The sequence below is a fragment of the Pristiophorus japonicus genome, chromosome 3 (assembly GCF_044704955.1).
Source record: "Pristiophorus japonicus isolate sPriJap1 chromosome 3, sPriJap1.hap1, whole genome shotgun sequence".
Classification (NCBI taxonomy): Eukaryota; Metazoa; Chordata; class Chondrichthyes; family Pristiophoridae; genus Pristiophorus; species Pristiophorus japonicus.
The window spans coordinates 197,511,576-197,535,073 of record NC_091979.1 but is presented as its reverse complement, the minus strand read 5'-3'; the positions used below and the strand labels follow the sequence as shown (position 1 = coordinate 197,535,073).

At 45.7% G+C, this 23,498-nt stretch overlaps 1 protein-coding gene across 3 annotated transcripts in view; it reads left to right on the top strand.

Annotated features, from left to right (window-relative positions):
- The window catches only part of creb1b (cAMP responsive element binding protein 1b), a 106,270-nt gene that overhangs the window by 63,507 nt on the left and 19,265 nt on the right, over nucleotides 1–23,498 (top strand). For all 3 annotated transcript variants that reach the window (XM_070876195.1, XM_070876194.1, XM_070876193.1), the window contains one exon: nucleotides 19,396–19,496. In XM_070876195.1, the coding sequence (XP_070732296.1) occupies nucleotides 19,396–19,496 (101 nt within the window). The remainder of the gene's footprint in view (nucleotides 1–19,395; nucleotides 19,497–23,498) is intronic.

Sequence of the window (23,498 nt, the reverse complement as noted above, 5' to 3'; positions counted from 1 at the left end):
CTCAGGCAGGAGAAATTATAATGGGGAATAAGCAAATGGCAGAGAAATTAAACAAATACTTTGTGTCTGTCTTCACAGAAGAAGACACAAAAAACCTCCCGGAAATATTGGAAAACCAAGGGTTTAGTGAGATTGGGAAATTGAAAGAAATTAATATTCGTAAAAAAAATAGTACTGGAGAAATTAATGGGACTGAAAGCCGATAAATCCTCTGGACCTGATGGCCTACATCCTAGAGTTTTGAAAGAGGTGGCTATAGAGATAGTGGATACATTGGTTGTCATCTTCCAAAATTCCATAGATTCTAGAAAGGTTCCCAAAGATTGGAAGTTAGCAAATTTAACCCCGCTATTGAAGAAAGGCAGGAGAAAAAAAACGGGGAATTACAAAACCGTTAGCCTGACATCAGTAGTAGGGAAAATGTTAGAATCTATTATTAAGGATGTGGTAATAGGGCACTTCAAAAAATAATAATAGGATTGGGCAGAGTCCACACGGATTTATGAAAGGGAAATCATGTTTGACATTTTTTGAGGTTGTAACCTCTTGAGGCGGCAGTCGAGAGGCGGGAGTTCGTGGAGGCAGAGGCCTACAAAGACCCAGCGGGAGGTCGGACAGGCGGCGGCAGTCGAGAGGCGTGAGTTAGTGGAGGCAGAGACCTATAAAGGCCCAGCGGGATCGGACAGGCGGCGGCAATCGAGAGGCGGGAGATCGTGGAGGCAGAGGCCTATAAAGGCCCAGCGGGAGGTCGGACAGGCGGCGGCAATCGAGAGGCGTGAGTTAGTGGAGGCAGAGGCCTATAAAGGCCCAGCGGGAGGTCGGACAGTAGGCGGCAGTCGAGAGGCGTGAGATCGTGGAGGCAGATGCCTATAAAGGCCAGCTGGTGCAGCTGCAGCGAAGTGAGAAGGCAAAAAAGAAGTAGAAAGAAATCGCAGGGTGACGTCACAGCCAAGGGGATTGGTGAGTAGCTTTTCTTTTTTTCTTTATCAGTACGTAACCTTTAGCATTGTTATTGCCAAATTAAGTTTATCTAAGGATTAAGTCATGGCAGGACAGCTCGGACACATGTTATGCTCCTCCTGTACTATGTGGGAAGTCAGGGACGCTTCCGGTGTCCCTGACGACTACGTGAGCGGGAAGTATATCCGCCTCCAGCTCCTGACGGACCGCATTGCGGCACTGGAGCTGCGGGTGGATTCACTCCGGAGCATGCACGATGCTGAGAATGACGTGAATAGCACGTTTAGCGAGTTGGTCTTACCGCAGGTAAAGGGTGCACAGCCAGATAGTAAATGGGTGACCAACAGGAAAAGCAGTGCAAGGAAGATAGTGCAGCGGTCCCCTGCGGTCATCCCTCTGCAAAACAGATACACCGCTTTGGGTACTGTTGAGGGGATGACTCATCAGGGGGGAGCAGCAACAGCCAAGTTCATGGCACCGTGGGTGGCTCTGCTGCACAGAAGGGCAGGAAAAAGAGTGGGAGAGCTATAGTCTTGATAGTCTGCATCCCAGAGTACTTAAGGAAGTGGCCCTAGAAATAGTGGATGCATTGGTGATCATTTTCCAACAGTCTATCGACTCTGGATCAGTTCCTATTGCCTGGATGTAACATCACTTTTTAAAAAAGGAGTGAGAGAGAAAACGGGTAATGATAGACCGGTTAGCCTGACATCAGTAGTGGAGAAAATGTTGGAATCAATCATTAAGGATGAAATAGCAGCTCATTTGGAAAGCAGTGACAGGATCGGACCAAGTCAGCATGGATTTATGAAAGGGAAATCATGCTTGACGAATCTTGAATTTTTTGTGGATGTAACTAGCAGAGTGGACAAGGGAGAACCAATGGATGTGGACTTTCAAAAGGCTTTTGACAAGGTCCCGCAAAGAGATTGGTGTGCAGAATCAAAGTGCATGGTATTGGGGGTAATGTACTGACGTGGATAGAGAACTGGTTGGCAGACAGGAAGCAGAGAGTCGGGATAAACGGGTTCTTTTCAGAATGGCAGCAGTGACTCGTGGCGTGCCGCAGGGTTCAGTGCTGGGACCCCAGCTATTTACAATATACATTAACGATTTAGATGAAGGAATTGAGTGTAATATCTCCAAGTTTGCAGATGACATTAAACTGGGTGGCGCTGTGAGGTGGACACAGAGTGACTTGGACAGGTTAGGTGAGTGGGCAAATGCATGACAGATGCAGTATAATGTGGATAAATGTGAGGTTATCCATTTTTGGGGCAAAAACACGAAGGCAGAATATTATCTGAATGGCGGCAGATTAGGAAAAGGGGAGGTGCAACGAGACCTGGGTGTCATGGTTCATCAGTCACTGAAAGTTGGCATGCAGGTACAGCAGATGGTGAAGAAGGCAAATGGTATGTTGGCCTTCATAGCTAAGGGATTTGAGTATAGGAGCAGGGAGGTCTTGCTGCAGTTGTACAGGACCTTAGTGAGGCCTCACCTGGAATATTGTTTTCAGTTTTAGTCTCCTAATCTGAGGAAGGACGTTCTTGCTATTGAGGGAGTGCAGCGAAGGTTCACCAGACTGATTCCAGGGATGGCTGGACTATCATATGAGGAGAGACTGGATCAACTGGGCCTTTATTTACTGGAGTTTAGAAGGATGAGAGGGGATATCGTGGAAACATATAAGATTCTGACGGGACTGGACAGGTTAGATGCAGGAAGACTGTTCCCGATGTTGGGGACGTCCAGAACCAGGAGACATAGTCTTAGGATAAGTGGTAGGCCATTTAGGACTGAGATAAGGAGAAACTTCTTCACTCAGAGTTGTTAACCTGTGGAATTCCCTGCCGCAGAGAGTTGTTGATGCCAGTTCATTGGATATATTCAAGTGGGAGTTAGATATGGCCCTTACGGCTAAGGGGATCAAGGGGTATGGAGAGAAAGCAGGAAAGGAGTACTGAGGGAATAATCTGCCATGATCTTATTGAATGGTGGTGTAGGCTCGAAGGGCCGAATGGCCTACTCCTGCACCTATTTTCTATGTTTCTATGAATAGATAAGGGGTAACCAGTGTATTTGGATTTTCGGAAGGCATTTGATAAGGTGCCACACAAGAGGTTATTAAACAAAATTAGGGCTCATGGAATTTGGGGTAATATAATAGCATGGATTGATTAATGGACAGAAAACGGAGAGGAATAAATGGGTCATTTTCGGGTTGGCAGACTGTAACTAGTGGGGTTCCCACAAGTGCTTGGGCCTCAGCTATTCACAATCTGTATCAATGATTTGGATGAGGGGACCAAATGTAATATATTCAAGTTTGCTGATGATACAAAGGTCGGTGGGAATGTAAGTTTTGAGAAGGATCCAAAGAAACTTCAAGGGGATATAGACAGGCTCAGTGAGTGCGCAAGAACACGGCAAATGGAATATAATGTGGCGAAGTATGAAGTTAGCCACTTTTGGGAGGAAAAATAGAAAAGCAGAGTATTTTTTAAATAGTGAGAGATTGGGAAATGTTGGTGTTCAGAGAGACCTGGGTGTTAACAGCAGCAATTAAGAAAGCAAATGCTATGTTGGCCTTTATTACAAGAGGATTTGAGTATAAGTGTAAAGATGTCGTCTTGCAATTATATCGGGCCCTGGTGAGACCACACCTGGAGTATTGTGTACAGTATTGGTCTCCTTATCTAAGGAAGGATATACTTGCCATAGTGAGAGTGCAACGCAGGTTCATCAGTCTCATTTCTGGGATGGCAGCATTGTCCTATGAGGAGAAATTGAGCAGACTAGGCCTATATTCTCTAGAGTTTAGAAGAATGAGAGGTGATCTCATTGAAACACACACAATTCTTATCGGGCTCGACAAGGTAAATGCAGGGAGGGTGTTTCCGCTAGCTGGGGAGTCTCGAACCAGGGGTCACAGTCTCAGAATAAGGGATTGGCCATTTAGGACTGAGATGAGGAGAAATTTCTTCACTCAGAGAATGATGAATCTGGAATTCTCTACCCCAGAGTGCTGTGGATGCTCAGTTGTTGAGTATATTCAAGACCGAGTTCGATAGATTTTTGAATATTAAGGGAATCAAGGGATATGGGGATAGTGCAGGAAAGTGGAGTTGAGGTAGAAGATCGACCATGATCTTATTGAATAGCGGAACAGGCTCGAGGAGCCGAATGGCGTACTCCTGCTCAAATTCTTATGTTCTTAAGAGAGTCAAGCTAGACACTTAACAAATTGGATAGCATACCAGAAATGACCATTCCACCGCAGCATGAGAAAGTAATTCACAAGAGGCTATTCAGATATATCACATGGTGAGACATTTCATTTTCTACCAGGACTTTACCATGAAATTGTGTGATATTTTGTTGCAAAAATAACCATCTCACAAGCCTGGCAGGGAGTCAGCTTTATCATAACACATTTTAAATGAAGTGGCCTGTATACATTTAACAGGCTGCTGGTGGGAATTTACATCCCTGGACTTCACCTCAAGGCATATTGTACATTTAACCAACACAGTGTTCTGTGTTCGCAGACAACCTATTTCACAGAACTGAGAATAATTGTGCTGCATCATTTCTATGGTAATTATAGTTTGCTTAATGCAAGCTGCTTCTCGAGCTATTTACAAGACAGTGGCAAGAGAGCGAGCACAGCTTGGGTACAATATATATTACACAGAGTATACTGCACAGAAACAGGCTGTTTAGCATAACTGGTCTATGCCGGTGCTCCACATGAGCCTCCTCTCGCCCTGTTTCATCTTACCCCATCAACATATCTTTCTATTCCTTTCTCACATGTGTGTTTAACTAGCTTCCCCTTAAATGCATCTGTGTGATTTGCCTCAACTACTCCTGGGGTAAATACCTGCCACGGTCCAGTTTGAAGAACTCTGTAGTCCAGATGTGGACCACTGCCCATCATTTGAGTAGCCCCAGTGTGCAATATGACTGGTTGATGAGTAAGGGTGGAAGGAGAGGAGAAAAAGGTTCGCACAGTAAGGCTGGATTACACAAACATTCGGAATTAATTACTAGCATAAACAGAATGGAAAGAGTTGGTAAAACGAGTGAATTATCAACACTGTTGTTTGAACGGCAGGTGACTCACTTCCCTTGGTTATGATGCAGCGTGCATTCCTTAGTGTGGTTTGCCTACCTTATTTTAACAAAATTAATTTGTCTTGAAATTACCCCTGCGCTATTTGCATATGAAGTTTCTTGGTCTATGTTTAAATATTGGTTAAAAGATGCGAGCTAATAATATCAGACAACACAATTAAACATTTCATCATCTTTGCATCCATTGTCTACGTCAGGCATTTTCACATCATTAAAACTTTGCTCCTTGCAGAGTAAAGCTTTTACCACAATAAAATTGAGATTTTCATCCCCTAAGTCCAGACTGAATTCTGTCCCAGGTCCCAGAAATGAAAGGGTAGTATTCATCCAGTATTTACTTGGCTATACAAAATGTGTACCATGAGGTTATATTGCTTTTAATACTTGCATTGTCTTTCTCCATATAAAAAATTGCATAATGCCTTTAATACAGCAAAACATCCCTTTACAAAGAGGATGTGGGACATCGAGGAGAGTTGGGGGATGCGAGCAGAGGTCGGTTTTGGGGAAATTGCTGAATGTGGAGAGAAAAGTAGAGACAAGGTAGAGGAAGAAATTTCCAGAGTGCTGTGGTGTGATGACTGAAGGCTGTTACCTATGGTGGAATGGAAGTCAGATATATATTTAATTGCCCATTCTGACCCAGCTGTAGACATGTTTTCGTTACATGCTATTATGTCAATATTTATTTTAATCAATGATTCTGACCCTCACATTTGTTGCTTATAGTTTCTGCGTTAATATAGTGTACATGCATTTTAGTTTGATTTTCCTTGGTTTGACAATTTTTCCTTTTTATATCTTCCCGTAACCTGATTTCATTTTTTTTACTATCCTGTCCTGTTTAGCTTCCTTATTACTATGCACATAATAAACCCAGTTAAAAGCTAGCTAGTCAGAAATTATGATTTATTGGCAGAGGCAGGGTTGGGACAAGCCATGGAGGGATTCATAGACTAGGACAAGGATGTTGGAATTCCGTGTGCCGGGCGGGGTGGGGGGATAAGGATTCAGTTCAGTTTAGCAGGAATGCTGTGTCTAGTAATAAGTGAGTAGAAAAAAGTTAAACTGAACATGACGGTGAATGGGATAGGATGGAGTTGGTAGAGTTCTGGATGTGTTGAGAGACCAACGAGGAATGGTTTGTAAAAGTTGAGCCAAGAGGCAGAGACAAGTGATAGTTCAGAGAAAAAAAGACTTGCATTTATATAGCGTCTTTCACGACCGGTTGTCCCAAAGCGCTTTACAGCCAATGAAGTACTTTTTGAAGTGTAGTCACTGTTGTAATGTAGGAAACGCGGCAGCCATTTGCGCACAGCAAGCTCCCACAAACAGCAATGTGATAATGACCAGATAATTTGTGTTTTAGTGATACTGATTGAGGGATAAATATTGGCTAGGACACCAGGGATAAGTCCCCCTGCCCTTCAAAATAGGATCATGGTACCTTTTGCGTCCACCTGAGGGTAGATGGGGCCTCAGTTTAACGTCTCATCTGAAAGATGGCACCTCCAACATTTTGTGCTCAAGTGTCTGGAGTGGGACATGAACCCACAACCTTCTGACTCAGAGGCGAGAGTGCTACCCACTGAGCCACAGCTGACACTGGAGGTGGAAGTTGGGAGAGTGTGGGAGGGCAAGCCTGCATTTCTGAAACTCTTTGCTTTGGGGATTTAAAGGGTTAAAAGTTGGAAGATTGAAGATTGGATTAAAACAGGCTGCTAGACGATCTAATGCCTTTTAGCCATTGAAATGTTGAGTATTTGAGTGTAACTTGTTACTATGCGAATAATAATCTATGCATGGAATCAAAGGACCCAAGTTTCGGGCCGCGCTTAGAACGGCGCAGCCCCGACCTGGACGCCCGTTTTTCGCGCCAGAAAGTGTGCCTAAAAAATACTTACAGATTCTCCGGCTCCCTGCAGGTCCTCTGGAGCTGGGCGCGGCCCAGCACGAGCTGTGGGGGTCGGAGCCAGGTCCCTGCGCTGAAATCAGTGCCGGGACCTGTGGGCGCGCATGTGCAGTACCCAAAACTGTGTGGGAGGGGCCCGAAGCACGCAGCCCCTAGCCCTGGCCGAATGGCCTCACTGGGGCTGTGTGGATCAGGCTGCACCTCCCACGCCCAGCTCCTGCTTCCTCCCTTCAGCTGGCTGTCTCAAAATGCCCCCCCCCCCTCCCCCCCCCCTCAGCTCCCGCTCCGACTCTCTCCCCGACCCAACCTGATTCGACTCCCCCCCCCCCCCCCCAGACTCGACCCGACTTCCGCTCCCCCGCCGGGCCCGTTCAGCCTCCCTCCCTCTTTCTTTCCTCCCTCCCTCCATTCTCCCCTCCCCCCTTCCTTCCCTCCCTCCGTTCTCCCCTTCCCTTCTCCCCTTCCCTTCTCCCCTTCCCTTCTCCCCTTCCCTTCTCCCCTTCCCTTCTCCCCTTCCCTTCTCCCCTTCCCTTCTCCCCTTCCCTTCTCCCCTTCCCTTCTCCCCTTCCCTTCTCCCCTTCCCTTCTCCCCTTCCCTTCTCCCCTTCCCTTCTCCCCTTCCCTTCTCCCCTTCCCTTCTCCCCTTCCCTTCTCCCCTTCCCTTCTCCCCTTCCCTTCTCCCCTTCCCTTCTCCCCTTCCCTTCTCCCCTTCCCTTCTCCCCTTCCCTTCTCCCCTTCCCTTCTCCCCTTCCCTTCTCCCCTTCCCTTCTCCCCTTCCCTTCTCCCCTTCCCTTCTCCCCTTCCCTTCTCCCCTTCCCTTCTCCCCTTCCCTTCTCCCCTTCCCTTCTCCCCTTCCCTTCTCCCCTTCCCTTCTCCCCTTCCCTTCTCCCCTTCCCTTCTCCCCTTCCCTTCTCCCCTTCCCTTCTCCCCTTCCCTTCTCCCCTTCCCTTCTCCCCTTCCCTTCTCCCCTTCCCTTCTCCCCTTCCCTTCTCCCCTTCCCTTCTCCCCTTCCCTTCTCCCCTTCCCTTCTCCCCTTCCCTTCTCCCCTTCCCTCACTCCCTTCTCTCTCTCCCCCTCCCCTCCCTCTTTCCACTTCCCCCCCTCCCCCTCCCCGACACTGACAGAAAGCAGAGAGCTGCCTTTGTGAAGTATCTCAGTAATTTTCATACTGGGTTTGTTTAGTATGAATGTTTAAATAAAAGACCCAATCCTGCCTTTACTATAACTGAGTGTGGGTATAATTCGCCGTTTAAAGCAACAAAGCGAAAAGAGCAAGACAGCCTAAGTGTAGATTTTTGTACGCTCAGAAAAACCTTGCCTACACTTAGAAAATCAGGCGTAGTTACAAATCAGGCGTAGGGAATGGTGGGGGGGGGCGGGGAGGGGGGGAAGTGGAAAGAGGGAGGGGAGGGGGCGAGAGACACACACAGACAGCCAGAGAGGTAGAGACACACTCGGGGGGGGTGGGGGGGCTGGGGCCCCGTCCCAGCATGCTGTTGGAGGGCTCCCGGTGCTGCAGTCGGTAAGTAGAAATTTTTTTTTTTAATTAAAATTTTAATTAATTTTTTTGATTGATTTATTGGTTGATTTATTGATGTATTTATCATTTATTATTGATGGTGGCTCTTTATTTGTAAAACTGAAGTGTTTAATGTTTGTAAACTTGCCTTTAAACCCCTCCCCCCCCCACCCCCACCATTCCCTACGCCTGATTTGTAACTACGCCTGATTTTCTAAGTGTAGGCAAGGTTTTTCTGAGCGTACAAAAATCTACACTTACTCCAAACTAACTTAGAATGGAGTAAGTTTTCGCTGCCTAATCTTTCAAAACAGGCGCAAGTGGCCAGACACGCCCCCTTTTGAAAAAAAAATCTGTTCCAAACTGAAACTATTCTAGCTGACTAGAACTGGAGCAAACTAAATGCTGAGAATTGCAATTTCTAAGATACTCCATTCTGAACCAGTTGCTCCAAAAAACAGGAGCAACTCAGGCCGAAACTTGGCCCCAGTGAAACTCCTCTGCTGATCATCTGAGTTGTGTATAGTAATTCATGACATGCCATTTTGATTCTACATTGTCTGCATGTTAATTGTCTAAATGTACTATGCAAAGAAATAAGGGTTCAGAGGCTTTTTTTGGTATAAAGATGAGAGTTTAGACACTGGACACCAGGCACTGGAATCTCTGAAGGTGTGTCATAAGCAGCCACGGAAAGCAGAGAGCTGCCTTTGTGAAGTATCTCAGTAATTTTCATACTGGGTTTGTTTAGTATGAATGTTTAAATAAAAGACCCAATCCTGCCTTTACTATAACTGAGTGTGGGTATAATTCGCCGTTTAAAGCAACGAAGCGAAAAGAGCAAGACAGCCTTACAACAGAGACCACATGAACATTGAAGATTAGCTCGAGGTCAAGCAGGACACCGAGGTTGCACACTGTCCGGTAATGAATTGATAGACATAAGTATTAAAGAAAAGAGAATTACAGGGGATAGCCTATTACATACCAAATAATCTGCAGGATTTAAACTAGTGGGATGTTGTCACATATGGTGAACAAATTAGAATTGCATACTCTATGTAAGATCCAGGATGTTAGGCAGAAATTGTTACTGCAGTGATTCCCAGGAACTGACTGCACCCCTCTCAACAGCTGGGAGCGGTACTGGAGGTTTCCCTTGATGTACCTTAAATTCCCCTTCCCATACAGTGTTGGGGGGTGGAGAAGGGAAATAGCTGAATAATCCCAAAGATGTGAATTGGCAGATGGAACTGTTGGATCGTAAGAAAGCTTTTTTTTTTTCCCTCTTATGTAATGCTTATCGCATGAGATCAGACATCGGTTGGCTCTGTGAATAGGGTGACAATGTTTTTTCCACACCTTCATGCACATTCAATAGGGCCCTCAAATTTTTGGATTTTATACTTTTGGAAAATTCCATTAATCTATAATTTCTTCAAAATGCCTGCTGAATATGCTGTTAGAACACAATATGCTTCACACACAATCTATGCAGCTCAGGTAACTGAATAGTTATACTATTGTGTCAGCTGAATAGGAGTCTTAAAGAAGAGGATATCCAGTGGGGGTCTAGAGTATATTTTAGTTGGACCATTTTTAATGGTTACCTCAGTGATTGATTTAAGTTCCTTAGATATACACACCACGGCCAGACTAGTGGACAATAACAACAACTTTCATTTAGATAATGCCTTTAACATAAGACGTCCCAAGACATTTTCCCAACGGAAAGTGGTCGCTAGAGTTCTCCTCAACCATCTTCTCTCTGTGACCGAGGAGCTCCTCCCGGAGTCACAGTGCGGATTTTGGCCCCTACGAGGCACAATGGACATGATCTTTGCAGCGCGACAGCTGCAGGGAGCAGCGCCAGCCCTTATACATCGCCGCCTTTGACCTTACAAAGGCCTTTGACACTGTCAACCACGAGGGTCTATGGAGCATCCTCCTCAGTTTTGGATGCTCCCAAAAGTTCGTCAACATCCTTCACCTGCTCCACGACGACATGCAGGCTGTGATCCTTACCAACGGCTCCATTACCGACCCAATCCACGTCCAGACCGGAGTCAAACAGGGCTGCGTCATCACTCCAACCCTCTTCTGAATCTTCCTCGCTGCCATGCTCCACCTCACAGTCAACAAGCTCCCCGCTGAGGTGGAACTTAACTACAGAATCAGTGGGAAGCTGTTCATCCTGCGTCATCTCCAGGCCAGGTCCAAGATCACCCCAACCTCTGTCGTCGAGCTACAGTACGCAGATGACGCCTGCGTCTGCACACGTTCAGAGGCTGAACTCCAAGATATAGTCGATGTATTTACTGAGGCATACGAAAGCATAGGCCTTATACTAAACATCCGTACGACAAAGGTCCTCGCCGCACAGCACTGCCTCCCAGTCATCAAGATCCACGGCGCGGCCCTGGACAAAGTGGACCATTTCCCATACCTTGGGAGCTTCTTATCAACAAAAGCAGACATTGACGATGAGATCCAACACCGCCTCCAGTGCGCCAGCGCAGCCTTTGGCTGCCTGAGGAAAAGAGTGTTCGAAGACCAGGCCCTCAAAACTACCACCAAGCTCATGGTCTACAGGGATGTAGTAATACTCGCCTTCCTGTATGGCTCAGAAGCATGGACCATGTACAGTAGACAGCTCAAGTTGCTGGAAAAATACCATCAACGATGCCTCCACAAGATCCTACAAATCCCCTGGGAGGACAGACGCACCTCGATCAGGCCAACATCCCCAGCATTGAAGCACTGATCACCCTTGGTCAACTCCGCTGGGCAGGCCACCTGTCCGCATGCCAGACACGAGACTCCCAAAGCAAGTGCTTTACTTGGAACTCCTTCATGGCAAACGAGCCAAGGGTGGGCAGAGGAAATCTTACAAGGACATCCTCAAAACCTCCCTGATAAAGTGCAGCAGCCCCACCGGCACCTGGGAGTCCCTGGCCAAAGACCGCCCTGAGTGGAGAAATTGCATCCGGGAGGGCTCTAAGCACCTCGAGTCTCATCACAGAGTGCATGCAGAAAACAAGCGCAGGCAGTGGAAGGAACGCGTGGCAAACCTGTCCCACCCTCCCTTACCCTCAATGACTGTCGGTCCCACCTGTGGCAGGGACTGTGGTTCTCGTATTGGACTGTTCAGTCACCTAAGGACTCATTCTAAGAGTGGAAGCAAGTCTCTCTCGATTCCAAGGGAGTGCCTATGATGATGAGTGGACAACAACAACAACAACTTTCATTTAGATAATGCCTTTAACATAAGACGTCCCAAGGCACTTCACAGGAGCATTATCAAACAAAATTTGACAGAGCCGTATAAGGAGCATTTAAGACAGATGACAAAAAACTTGGTCAAAGAGATTTTAAGGAACATTTTAATGGAGGAAAGAGAGCTGGAGAGGGTTAGGGAGGGAATTACAGACCAGAATTACAGGTCCCTTTAGAGCCTAGGCAGCTGAAGGCACGACCTCCAAAGTTGGAGGCAATGAAAATCAAGGATGCACAAGAGGCCAGAATTGGAGGAGCGCAGAGATCTCGTAAGGTTGTAGGGCTGGAAGAGGTTACAGAGATAGGGAGGAGTGAGGCCATGGAGGGATTTGAAAGCAAGAATGAGAATTTTAAAATCAAGGTGTTGCCAGGCCGGGAACCAATGTAGGTCAGCAAGCACAGGGAACATCTTTAGATATATCAAATTATCATCATAGGCATATCCTCGGAGTCAAGGATGACTTGCTTCCAAACTAAAAATGAGTTCTCAGGTGATTGAAGAGTCCAAGGCGGGACCTACAGTCTCTGTCACAGGTGGGGCAAACGGTGGTTGAAGGAACAGGTGGGTCGGGTGCCTGAATTGCCGCGCGCTCCTTCCGCTGTTGACTCTTGACTTCAGCTTGCTCTCGGCGAAGAGACTGAAAGTGTTCAGCGCCTTCCCGAAGGCTTTTTCTCCACTTTGGGCGGTTTTGGGCCAGGGATTCCCAGGTGTCGGTGGGGATGTTACATTTTTTCAAGGAGGCTTTGAGGGCGTCCTTGAAGCGTTTCATCTGCCCACCTGGGGCTCGCTTGTTGTGTCGGAGCTCCGAGTTTTGGGAGTCTCATGTTGGGCATGTGGACCATGTGGCCCGTCCAGTGGAGCTGATCGAGCGTGGTCAGTGCTTCGATGCTGGGGATGTTGGCCTGAGCGAGGACACTGACGTCGGTGTGCCTATCCTGCCAATGGATTTGCAGGATCTTGCGGAGTTGGCGTTGGTGATACTTCTCCAATGTTTTGAGGTGCCTGCTATACATAGTCCATGTCTCTGAGTCATTTAGGAGGGCGGGTATCACCACTGTAGACCAGGAGCTTGGTGCCGGGTTTGAGGCCATGGTCTTCAAACACTCTCTTCCTCAGGCGACCAAAGGCGGTGTTGGACCTCGTCGTTGACGTCTGCTCTTGTTGACAGTAGGCTCCCGAGGTATGGAAAATGGTCCATGTTGTCCAAGGCCTCGTCGTGGATTTTGATAACCAGGGGTTAGTGCTGTGTGGCGGGGGCGAGAAGGGAGAGGACCTTTGACTTACGGACGTTTAGTGTAAGGCCCATGCTCTCGTACGCCTCGGTGAAAGTGTTGACGGTGGCTTGGAGTTCGGCCTCGGAGTCTGTGCAGATGCAAGCGTTGTCTGCGTACTGTAGTTAAATGACAGAGGGCGACCTTGGATCTGGCCTGGAAGCGGCGGAGGTTGAACAGATTCCCGTTTGTTCTGTAATTTAGCTCCACTCCAGTGGGGAGCTTGCTGAGGGTGAGATGGAGCATTGCAGCAAGGAAGATCGAGAAGGGCATTGGTGCGATGACACAGCCTTGCTTGACCCCGGTCTGAACGTGGAATCCGTGGTGAATCCATTGGTCAGGATCACGGCTTGCATGTCATCGTGGAGTAGCTGGAGGATGGTGATAAACCTTTGAGGACAGCCGAATCTGAGGAGGACGCTCCATAATCCCTCACAGTTGACAGTGTTGAAGGCTTTTGTGAGGTCAAAGAAAACCACGTACAAGGATTGGTGCTGTTCCCTGCATTTCTCTTGTATCTGCCGTGTGGTGAAGCTCATGTCCATTGTAACCCTTAGTGGGCGGAATCCGCATTGCGACTTTGGGAGGAGTTCTTCAGCCACAGGAAGATGATGACTCAAGAGGATTCTTGCAATGACTTTCCCAGTGGTTGACAGCAGGGAGATTCCTCTGTAGTTACCGCAGTCGGACTTGTCACCTTTCTTGAAGATGGTCACGATTACAGTGTTTCTGAGATCTCCTGGCATGATCTCCTCCTTCCAGATAAGAGAGATGAGGTCGTGGATCCGCGCCAGTAGTGCTTCTACGCCATGTTTTAGTGCTTCAGAAGCTTGTATGATGGACAGTTCTTGACTCTGAAGTATTGAAGTTTCATTTGGTCTTAAATGTCAGACATCAAGGGATAGTAATTACATGGTGTTCACCCTCTCGAGTGGCTGAAAGTAAAATGATGGTGTAGGAGTAAGGCACAGCTCTTAAGAACTGTTTGATCCTCTTTTACATCTACCATAAGATCTCGTGAGGGTGGTGCCCAAATCTTCCCATTGATTGGAGCATATCTTGCATCTCATCATATTGTTTCGGGAAAGATCAAATTGGGAACTGAACCTGTTGCAGCCAGACTGAGCAAGTCATTCTCCAGAGCATCTGGACCCAGGCAGTTTGCCTGGGAGTCACTGGCTGGTGCCATGTGATTGGGATGAAGTTTTGCACAGCATATGAAAGGAGTTTAGTAAGGCATCTAGTACCAGGGTACAAGTGGAAAGTGGGGAGGGGTCCTAGACCCCAGTGAAGTCTAATGGTTAACTTGCTGATTTAGGCAAATGTTGCATTTATTATACAATCATAAGAAATAGGAACAGGAGTAGGCCAAACGGCCCCTCGAGCCTGCTCCGCCATTTAACATGATCATGGCTGATCCGATCATGGACTCTGGTCCACTTCCTTGTCCGCTCCCCATAAATTTTATCCGGTAAGAAACTGTCTATCTCTGTCTTAAATATATTCAATGACCCAGCTTCCACAGCTCTCTCAGGCAGCGAATTCCACAGATTTACAACCCTCAGAGAAAAAATTCCTCCTCATCTCAGTTTTAAATGGGCGGCCCCTTATTCTAAGATTATGCCCCCTAGTTCTAGTCTCCCCTATCAGTGGAAACATCCTATCAGTGGAAACATTCTCTCTGCATCCACCTTGTCAAGCCCCCTCATAATCTTATACATTTCGATAAGATCACCTCTCATTCTTCTGAATTCCAATCAGTAGAGGCCCAACCTCCTCAACCTTTCCTCATAAGTCAACTCCCTCATCTCCGCAATCAACCTAGTGAACCTTCTCCGAACTGCCTCCAAAGCAAGTATATCCTTTCGTAAATATGGAAACCAAAACTGTATGCAGTATTCTAGATGTGGCCTCAACAATACCCTGTATAAATGTAGCAAGTCTTCCCTGCTTTTATGCTCCATCCCCTTTGCAATAAATGCCAAGATTCCATTGGCCTTCCTGATCACTTGCTGTACTTGCATACTAACCTTTTGTGTTTCATGCACAAGTACCCCCAGGACCCGCTATACTTGCAGCACTTTGCAATTTTTCTCCATTTAAATAATAACTTGTTCTTTGATTTTTTTCTGCCAAAGTGCATGACCTCACTTTCCAACATACTCCATCTGCCAAATTGTTACCCACTCACTTCGTCTGTCTTTGTCCTTTTGCAGGTTTTTTGTATCCTCCTCACACATTGCTTTTCCTCCCATCTTTGTATCGTCAGCAAAATTGGCTACGTTACACTCAGTCCATTCTTCCAAGTCGTTAATAGAGATTGTAAATAGTTGGAGTCCCAGCACTGATCCCTGCGGCACCCCACTAGTTACTGATTGCCAACCTAAGAATGAACCAATTATCCCGACTCTCTGTTTTCTGTTAGTTAGCCAATCCTCTATCCATGCTAATATATTACCCCCAATCCCATGAACTTTTATCTTGTGCAGCAACCTTTTATGTGGCACCTTGTCAAATGCCTTCTGGAAGTCCAAATACACCACATCCACTGGTTCCCCTGTATCTACCCTGTTCATTACATTCTCAAAGAATTCCAGCAAATTTGTCAAACATGATTTCCCCTTCATAAATCCATGCTGACTCTGCCTGACCGAATTTTGCTTTTCCAAATGTCCTGCTTCTGCTTCTTTAATAATGGACTCCAACATTTTCCCAACCACAGATGTTAGGTTAACTGGTCTATAGTTGCCTGCTTTTTGTCTGCCTCCTTTTTTAAATAGGGGCGTTACATTTGCAGTTTTCCAATCTGCTGGGACCTCCCCAGAATCCAGAGAATTTTGGTAAATTACAACCAATGCATCCCTGCCGCTACTGCTCTTAAGACCCTAGGATGCAAGCCATCGGGTGCAGGGGATTTATTCGCCTTTAGTCCCATTATCTTACTGAGTATCACCTCCATTGTGATTGTGTTAAGTTCCTCCCCCCCCCCACCCACAGCCCCTTGACTATCCACTGTTGGGATATTGTTTGTGTCCTCTACCGTAAAGACTGATACAAAATATTTGTTCAGAGTTTCTGCCATCTCCATGTTCCCCATTATTAATTCCCTGGTCTCGTCCTCTAAGGGACCAACATATATTTTAGCCACTCTTTTCCTTTTTATATACCAATAGAAACTCTTGCTATCTGTTTTTATATTTCGTGCTAGTTTATTTTCATAGTCTATCGTCACTTTCTTAATCATTTTTTTAGTCGTTCTTTGCTGGTTTTAATAGCTTCCCAGTCTTCTGTCCTCCCACTAGTTTTGGCCACTTTGTATGCCCTTGTTTTTAATTGGATACTGTTCTTTATTTCTATAGTTAGCCACGGATGGCTATCTTCTTTTACACCCTTTTCTCCTCACTGGAATATATTTTTCTTGAGAGATATGAAATATCTCCTTAAATGTACACCACAGTTCATCAATCATCCTACACTTTAATCTATTTTCCCAGTCCACTTTAGCCAACTCTGCCCTCATACCATCACAGTCTCCTTTATTTAAGCTTAGTACACTGGTCGGAGATCCAACTTTCTCACCCTCCATCTGAATTTGAAATTCAACCATGCTATGATCACTCATTCCAAGAGGATCTTTTACGAAGAGATTGTTTATTAATCCTGTCTCATTACACAGGACCAGATCCAAGATAGCCTGCTCCCTCGTTGGTTCTGTTACATACTGCTCAAGGAACCCGTCCCTTATGCACTCTATGAACTCTTCATCAAGGCTACCCTGACCAATTTGATTTGTCCAATCAATATGGTGGTTAAAATCACCCATGATTATTGCTGTTCCCTTTTTACAAGCCCCTACTATTTCCTGGTTTATACTTCAACCAACAGAGTTGCTACTGTTAGGGGGCCTATAGACTACACCCACCAGTGACTTTTTCCCCTTTTATTGTTCCTTATCTCCACCCAAACTGTTTCAACTGATCATTTGAGCCAATATCGTTTCTCACTATTGCAGTGATTCCATCCTTTATCAATAGAGCTACCTCATCTCCTTTTCCTTTCTGTCTGTCCTTCCGGATTGTCAAATACCCCTGAATATTTAGTTCCCAGTCCTGGTCACCTTGCAACCACGTCTCTATGATGGCTATCAGATCACACCCATTTGTATCTATTTGTGCCGTCAACTCATCTATTTTGTTATGAATGCTATGTGCCTTTAAATTAGTTTTTTTACCCTTTTTTCCTGCTTGTTTCCTCTCTCCTTCAAACTCACTTTCTTTATTTTTGCTTTCTAATTCCAGCTTTACTCCCCTCCCTACCGAATATAGTTTTTCAGGTTCCCATCCCCCTGCCAAGCTAGTTTAAACCCTCCCCAACAGCACTAGCAAACCCCTCCGTGAGGATATTGGTCCCGGCTCTGTTGAGGTGCAACCCGTCCTGTCTTGTACAGGTCCCACCTCTCCCAGAAGCGGTCCCAATGCCTCAGGAAAAGCCCTCCCACCTGCACCATCTCTCCAGCCACATATTCATCATCTCTATCCTCCTATTTCTGTACTCACTAGCTCGTAGCACCGGGAGTAATCCGTGATTACAACCTTTGAGGTCCTGCTTTTTAATCTCTGTCCTAGCTCCCTAAACTTTGCCTGCAGGACCTCATCCCTCTTTCTACTTATGTCATTGGTCCCGATATGGACCACGACCTCTGGCTGCTCACCCTCTTGTTCTCCCCCCCCCACACCACCACCCCAGCCCCCCCAAGCAATACTGTAATATGAACTAAATTGTTACCTAATCCTGTTGTAAATTACAGCAATTTGCTGCAGCTAGTATCTTCTACTTTAAAATTGCTACTTAGAGACAGGCTGAGAATGGATGCCTTGAGTAAAACTTGTCACAGCTGTCATACTAGATGTCATTCCATATAAAAATGAATTTCCCAGGCTGTCTGTAAATTATGTGTTCCGATAGCATCTTCAAACAGATTCTGGAGGTGAGAAGTATTACCCTCCCTGTTTGGAAATCCTTAACCTGTGTTTTGACACATCTCCTGTTATGCCAGTTGAGGTGAGGATCTGTCGGAACAAACTCCACAACTCAGAGCCTGTACGTTTTGATGGTTGTACGGTGTCTGTTGATTTTTCTTTAGATTTGCAAGACTTGAGGGGGAGATGAAAATAGGGAGTTGATCCAAAACCACTTTTTTGTTAGATTGACCGACTGTGTGCATCAATCAGGAGGCCTACTTGGTAGTTCACGTTAGTAGCATTCTAACGTGTAAAACCTCTGAGTCAGAAAGTTGTGGGTTCAAGTGAGACCCGAGCACACAATCTCGCTTGACACTCGAGTGCTGCACTGTCTTTTGGATGAGATGTTAAACCGAGGACCCGTCTGCCCTTTAGGTGGACGTAAAAGATCCTAAAGCACTGTTTTGAGGAAGGAAGTTTCTCCTGGTACCAAAGCAAAATGCTGCAGATGCTGGAATCTGAAATAAAACAAAAAAGGCTGGAACTACTCAGCAGGTCAGGCAGCATCTGTGGAGAGTTAACGTTTCAGGTTTTGACGAAGGTCATCGACCTGAAACGTCTATCCACAGATGCTGCCTGACCTGCTGAGTAGTTCCAGCATTTTCTGTTTTTATTTGTTTCTTATGGTATCCTGGCCATTATTTATTCCTCACCCAACATCCCCAAAAGAAATAAATTATCTGGTCATTATCACATGGCTGTTAGTAGGAATTTGCTGAGTGTAAATTGGCTGCCGAGTTTCCTCCATTACAACAGTGACTGTACTTCAAAAGTACGTAATTGGGCTGGTGGGTGGGGTGGCTTGACCCATCCACCTCCACGGAGGTGTGTGGGGGACCTGACCTATCCACCTCCATGGCACGAACCTGGTATTGCAGTACTTCCAGGAACGGTGCAGTGGCTCTAGGCCTTTTGGCTAAGAGCATTGGCGCAGAGTGATCCTTGGCGTGTGCAAGGTGACCTCTGGCGTTTGTGATTTGACAAAGAATTGGAACGATTGGCTACGAATTTCAAAAAAAAAATTTAAAAATTGGCTGTAAAGCACTTTGGGATGTCCTGAGGTCATGAAATGTGCTCTATAAGTCTTTATTTTTCTTTTTACCTTGTACAGAACTTACAACAAGATTGGTTAGGAAAATATCACTGGCCAAACTTAGTTTTAAGTCCCATTTATCCTTGGTCTGAAAACTACAGTTTCAGTTAATCTATTGCTGCTGGAGTATTTACCTTGTGGCTAAATTGTAAACTGGAAGTAAACAACAAGATGGACAGAAGACTGAAACTTCTCTCTTTCAGATTTCAACTATACCAGAAAGTGAGGATTCCCAGGAGTCTGTGGACAGCATGACTGACTCGCAGAAACGTAGAGAAATTCTATCAAGACGACCTTCATACAGGTAACGGAGAACTTATCAGTTCTTTCTGTGACAGACTTAATTTGGATTGAACTGCTGACTCTTACAGAGTTTAACCCCAAATGCTGTCCTCCTGTGTAGCAGGTTCCTTCATAGGAAGGGGAGCTGCCTTAAGCCCAAGTACACAGTAAGATGGGCACCATTCATTTTCCTGCTTGCCATTTTGAAAACAAACCTGAACAGGCTAATTGAAAAGTTGCACAAGTTGGCTCCTTTATTGGCCTAATGGGCAAAGGCAATGCTTGATGCACTGAACCATACGGACAAGAAAGGTTCTGAATTCCATTCCCAGTCCAATCTCAGCTGAGGCAGCAGTTGATGCCGAACAATTGGTCTTGTGGGGCCCCTGGACGAGTGAAGATATAAACTATCCATGGTTCATGATTTTCTGTCAAGTGACTTCTCTATATGTGTTAACGTCAGGTAATGGGATTGAGTTTGGAAGTGTTGTCCTTTTTTGTATTGTCCACTTACAAACCAGCTCTCGCTGTCTGGGTTCAAAGGTGAAAAATGGTCGTTTTACCCAAATATCGGAGGAAGGCTGATGGCCGTGGAAATGTAGTTGCAACAGATTTTGCGACATTAACATCAAGTTAACCAACAGCCAGCAGTAAAATTTATTTACCCACGTGAGTTATATTGGTCGCAAATAAAAATCTGGGACTTTCCCGATATGTGTCCCCACCACGCTCCCTGCATGAAGATTAGTGAGGACTGAGAGTCTCTCGGGAATAGCCTTTATTCAAGCTCTCCTCTTTTATATTCTGACCTGAATTTACTTGGATTTTATTTTTAACATGAATTTGTCGATATGTAGATCCTCCAGTAGAATTCCTTGATTGACCACATTAAAGTCAGTTAAAGGATATGTCTGCTCAGTTTTATAGAAACTTAGAAAATAGGTGCAGGAGTAGGCCATTCAGCCCTTCGAGCCTGCACCGCCATTCAATAAGATCATGGCTGATCATTCCCTCAGTACCCCTTTCCTACTTTCTCTCCATACCCCTTGATCCCCTTAGTCGTAAGGGCCATATCTAACTCCCTCTTGAATATATCTAATGAACTGGCATCAACAACTCTCTGCGGCAGAGAATTCCATGAGTTAACAACTCTCTGAGTGAAGAAGTTTCTCCTCATCTCAGTCCTAAATGGCCTACCCCTTATCCTAAGACTATGTCCCCTGGTTCTCGACTTCCCCAACATCGGGAACATTCTTCCCACATCTAACCTGTCCAGTCCCATCAGAATCTTATATATTTCTATAAGATCCCCTCTCATCCTTCTAAACTCCAGTGAATAAAGGCCCAGTTAATCCAGTCTCTCCTCATATGTCACTCCAGCCATCCCTGGAATCAGTCTGGTGAACCTTCGCTGCACTCCCTCAATAGCAAGAACGTCCTTCCTCAGATTAGGTGACAAAAAAACTGAACACAATATTCCAGGTGAGGCATCACTAAGGTCCTGTACAACTGCAGTAAGACCTCCCTGCTCCTATACTCACATCCCCTAGCTATGAAGGCCAACATACCATTTGCCTTCTTCACCGCCTATTGTACCTGCATGCCCACTTTCAGTGACTGATGAACCATGACACCCAGGTCTCATTGCACCTCCCCTTTTCCTAATCTGCCGCCATCCAGATAATATTCTGCCTTTGTGTTTTTGCCCCCAAAATGGATAACCTCACATTTATCCACATTATACTGCATCTGCCATGCATTTGCCCACTCACCTAACCTGTCCAAGTCACCCTGCAGCCTCTTAGCGTCCTCCACAGCTGACACAGCCACCCAGTTTAGTGTCATCCGCAAACTTGGGAGGTATTACACTCAATTCCTTGATCTAAATCGTTAATGTATATTGTAAAGAGCTGAGGTCCCAGCACTGAGCTCTGCGGCACTCCACTAGTCACTGCCTGCCATTCTGAAAAGGACCCGTTTATCCCGTCTCTCTGCTTCCTGTCTGCCAACCAGTTCTCTATCCACGTCAGTACATTATCCCCAATACCATGCGCTTTGATTTTACACACCAATCTCTTGTGCGGGACCTTGTCAAAAGCCTTTTGAAAGTCCAAATATACCACATCCACTGGTTCTCCCTTGTTCACTCTGCTAGTTAAATCCTCAAAAAATTCCAGAAGATTTGTCAAGCATGATTTCCCTTTCATAAATCCATGCTGACTTGGTCCAATCCTGTCACTGCTTTCCAAATGCGCTGCTATTTCATCCTTAATGATTGATTCCAAAATTTTCCCCACTACTGATGTCAGGCTAACCATTTTCTCTCCCTCCTTTTTTTTTTTAACAGTGGTGTTACATTAACTTCCCTCCAGTCCATAGGAACTGATCCAGAGTCGATAGACTGTTGGAAAATGATCACCAATGCATCCACTATTTCTAGGGCCACTTCCTTAAGTACTCTGGGATGCAGACTATCAGGCCCCAGGGATTTATCGGCCTTCAATCCCATCAATTTCCCCAACACAATTTCCCGCCTAATAAGGATATCCTTTAGTTCCTCCTTCTCACTATACCTACTGTCCCTTAGTACATTCGGAAGGTTATTTGTGTCTTCCTTCGTGAGGTCAGAGCCGAAGTATTTGTTCAGTTGGTCTGCCATTTCTTTGTTCCCCATTATAAATTCACCTGAATCCGACTGCAAGGGATCTACGTTTGTCTTCACTAATCTTTTTCTCTTCACATATTTATAGAAGCTTTTACAGTCAGTTTTTATGTTCCCTGCAAGCTTCCTCTCGTACTCTATTTTCCCCCTCTTAATTAAACCCTTAGTCTTCCTCTGTTGAATTCTAAATTTCTCCCAGTCCTCAGGTTTGTTGCTTTTTCTAGCCAAATTATATGACTCTTCCTTGGCTTTAACACTATCATTAATTTCCCTTGTTAGCCACGGTTGAGCCACCTTGCCCGTTTTATTTTTACTCCAGACAGGGATGTACAGTTGCTGAAGTTCATCCATGTGATCTTTAAATGTTTGCCATTGCTTATCCACCGTCAACCCTTTAAGTGTCCTTTGCCAGTCTATTCTAGCCAATTCACGTCTCATACTGTCAAAGTTACCTTTCAGGACACTAGTTTCCGAATTAACTGTGTCGCTCTCCATCTTTATAAAGAATTCTACCATATTATGGTCACTCTTCCCCAAGGGGCCTCACACAACAAGATTGCTAATTAGTCCCTTCTCATTATACATCATCCAGTCTAGGATGGCCAGCTCTCTAGTTGGTTCCTCGACATTTTGGTCTAGAAAACCATCCCAAATACACTCCAGGAAATCCTCCTCCACTGCATTGCTACCAGTTTGGTTAGCCCAATCAATATGTAGATTAAAGTCACCCATGATAACTGCTGTACCTTTATTGCACACATCCCTTATTTCTTGTTTGATGCTGTCCCCAACCTCTACTACTGTTTGGTGGTCTGTGCACAACTCCCACTAGCGTTTTCTGCCCTTCATAACAGCCGTGGGGAAAGGAGTTTGGCTCCAAACAAGCCTCGAGATCTGCTCCAGAGTTGTCTTCCCACTCTGGCATGGTTTACAAGTTAGCTGGTTCCAGTGTGGCTTTTGGCCCGCTTTGTAGTCATTGCTTCCACTGTTTGCATGGGAACCGCCCACTGCAGCTGATATCACTCGAATGGTCAGACTTGGAGCAAGAGCCTACTTGAGGATCTCCACATCAACAACAACAGTGAAAAATGAGTCGAAGAAATTACGAGTGACTGTATGAACATATAATACAACAACAACTTGCATTTTTATAGCGCCTTTAACGTAGTAAAACATCCCACAGCACTTCACAGGAGTGTAATCAAACAAAATTTGGCACAGCCACATGAGAGGTACAATTTACGGCCTGCCTTAGAGGAGAGCGAGGTGGAGATGTTTAGGAAGGGAATTTCAGAACTTAGGGTCTAGGCAGCTGAAGGCACAGCTATCAATGGTGGAGCGAAGGAAATCGGGATGCGCAAG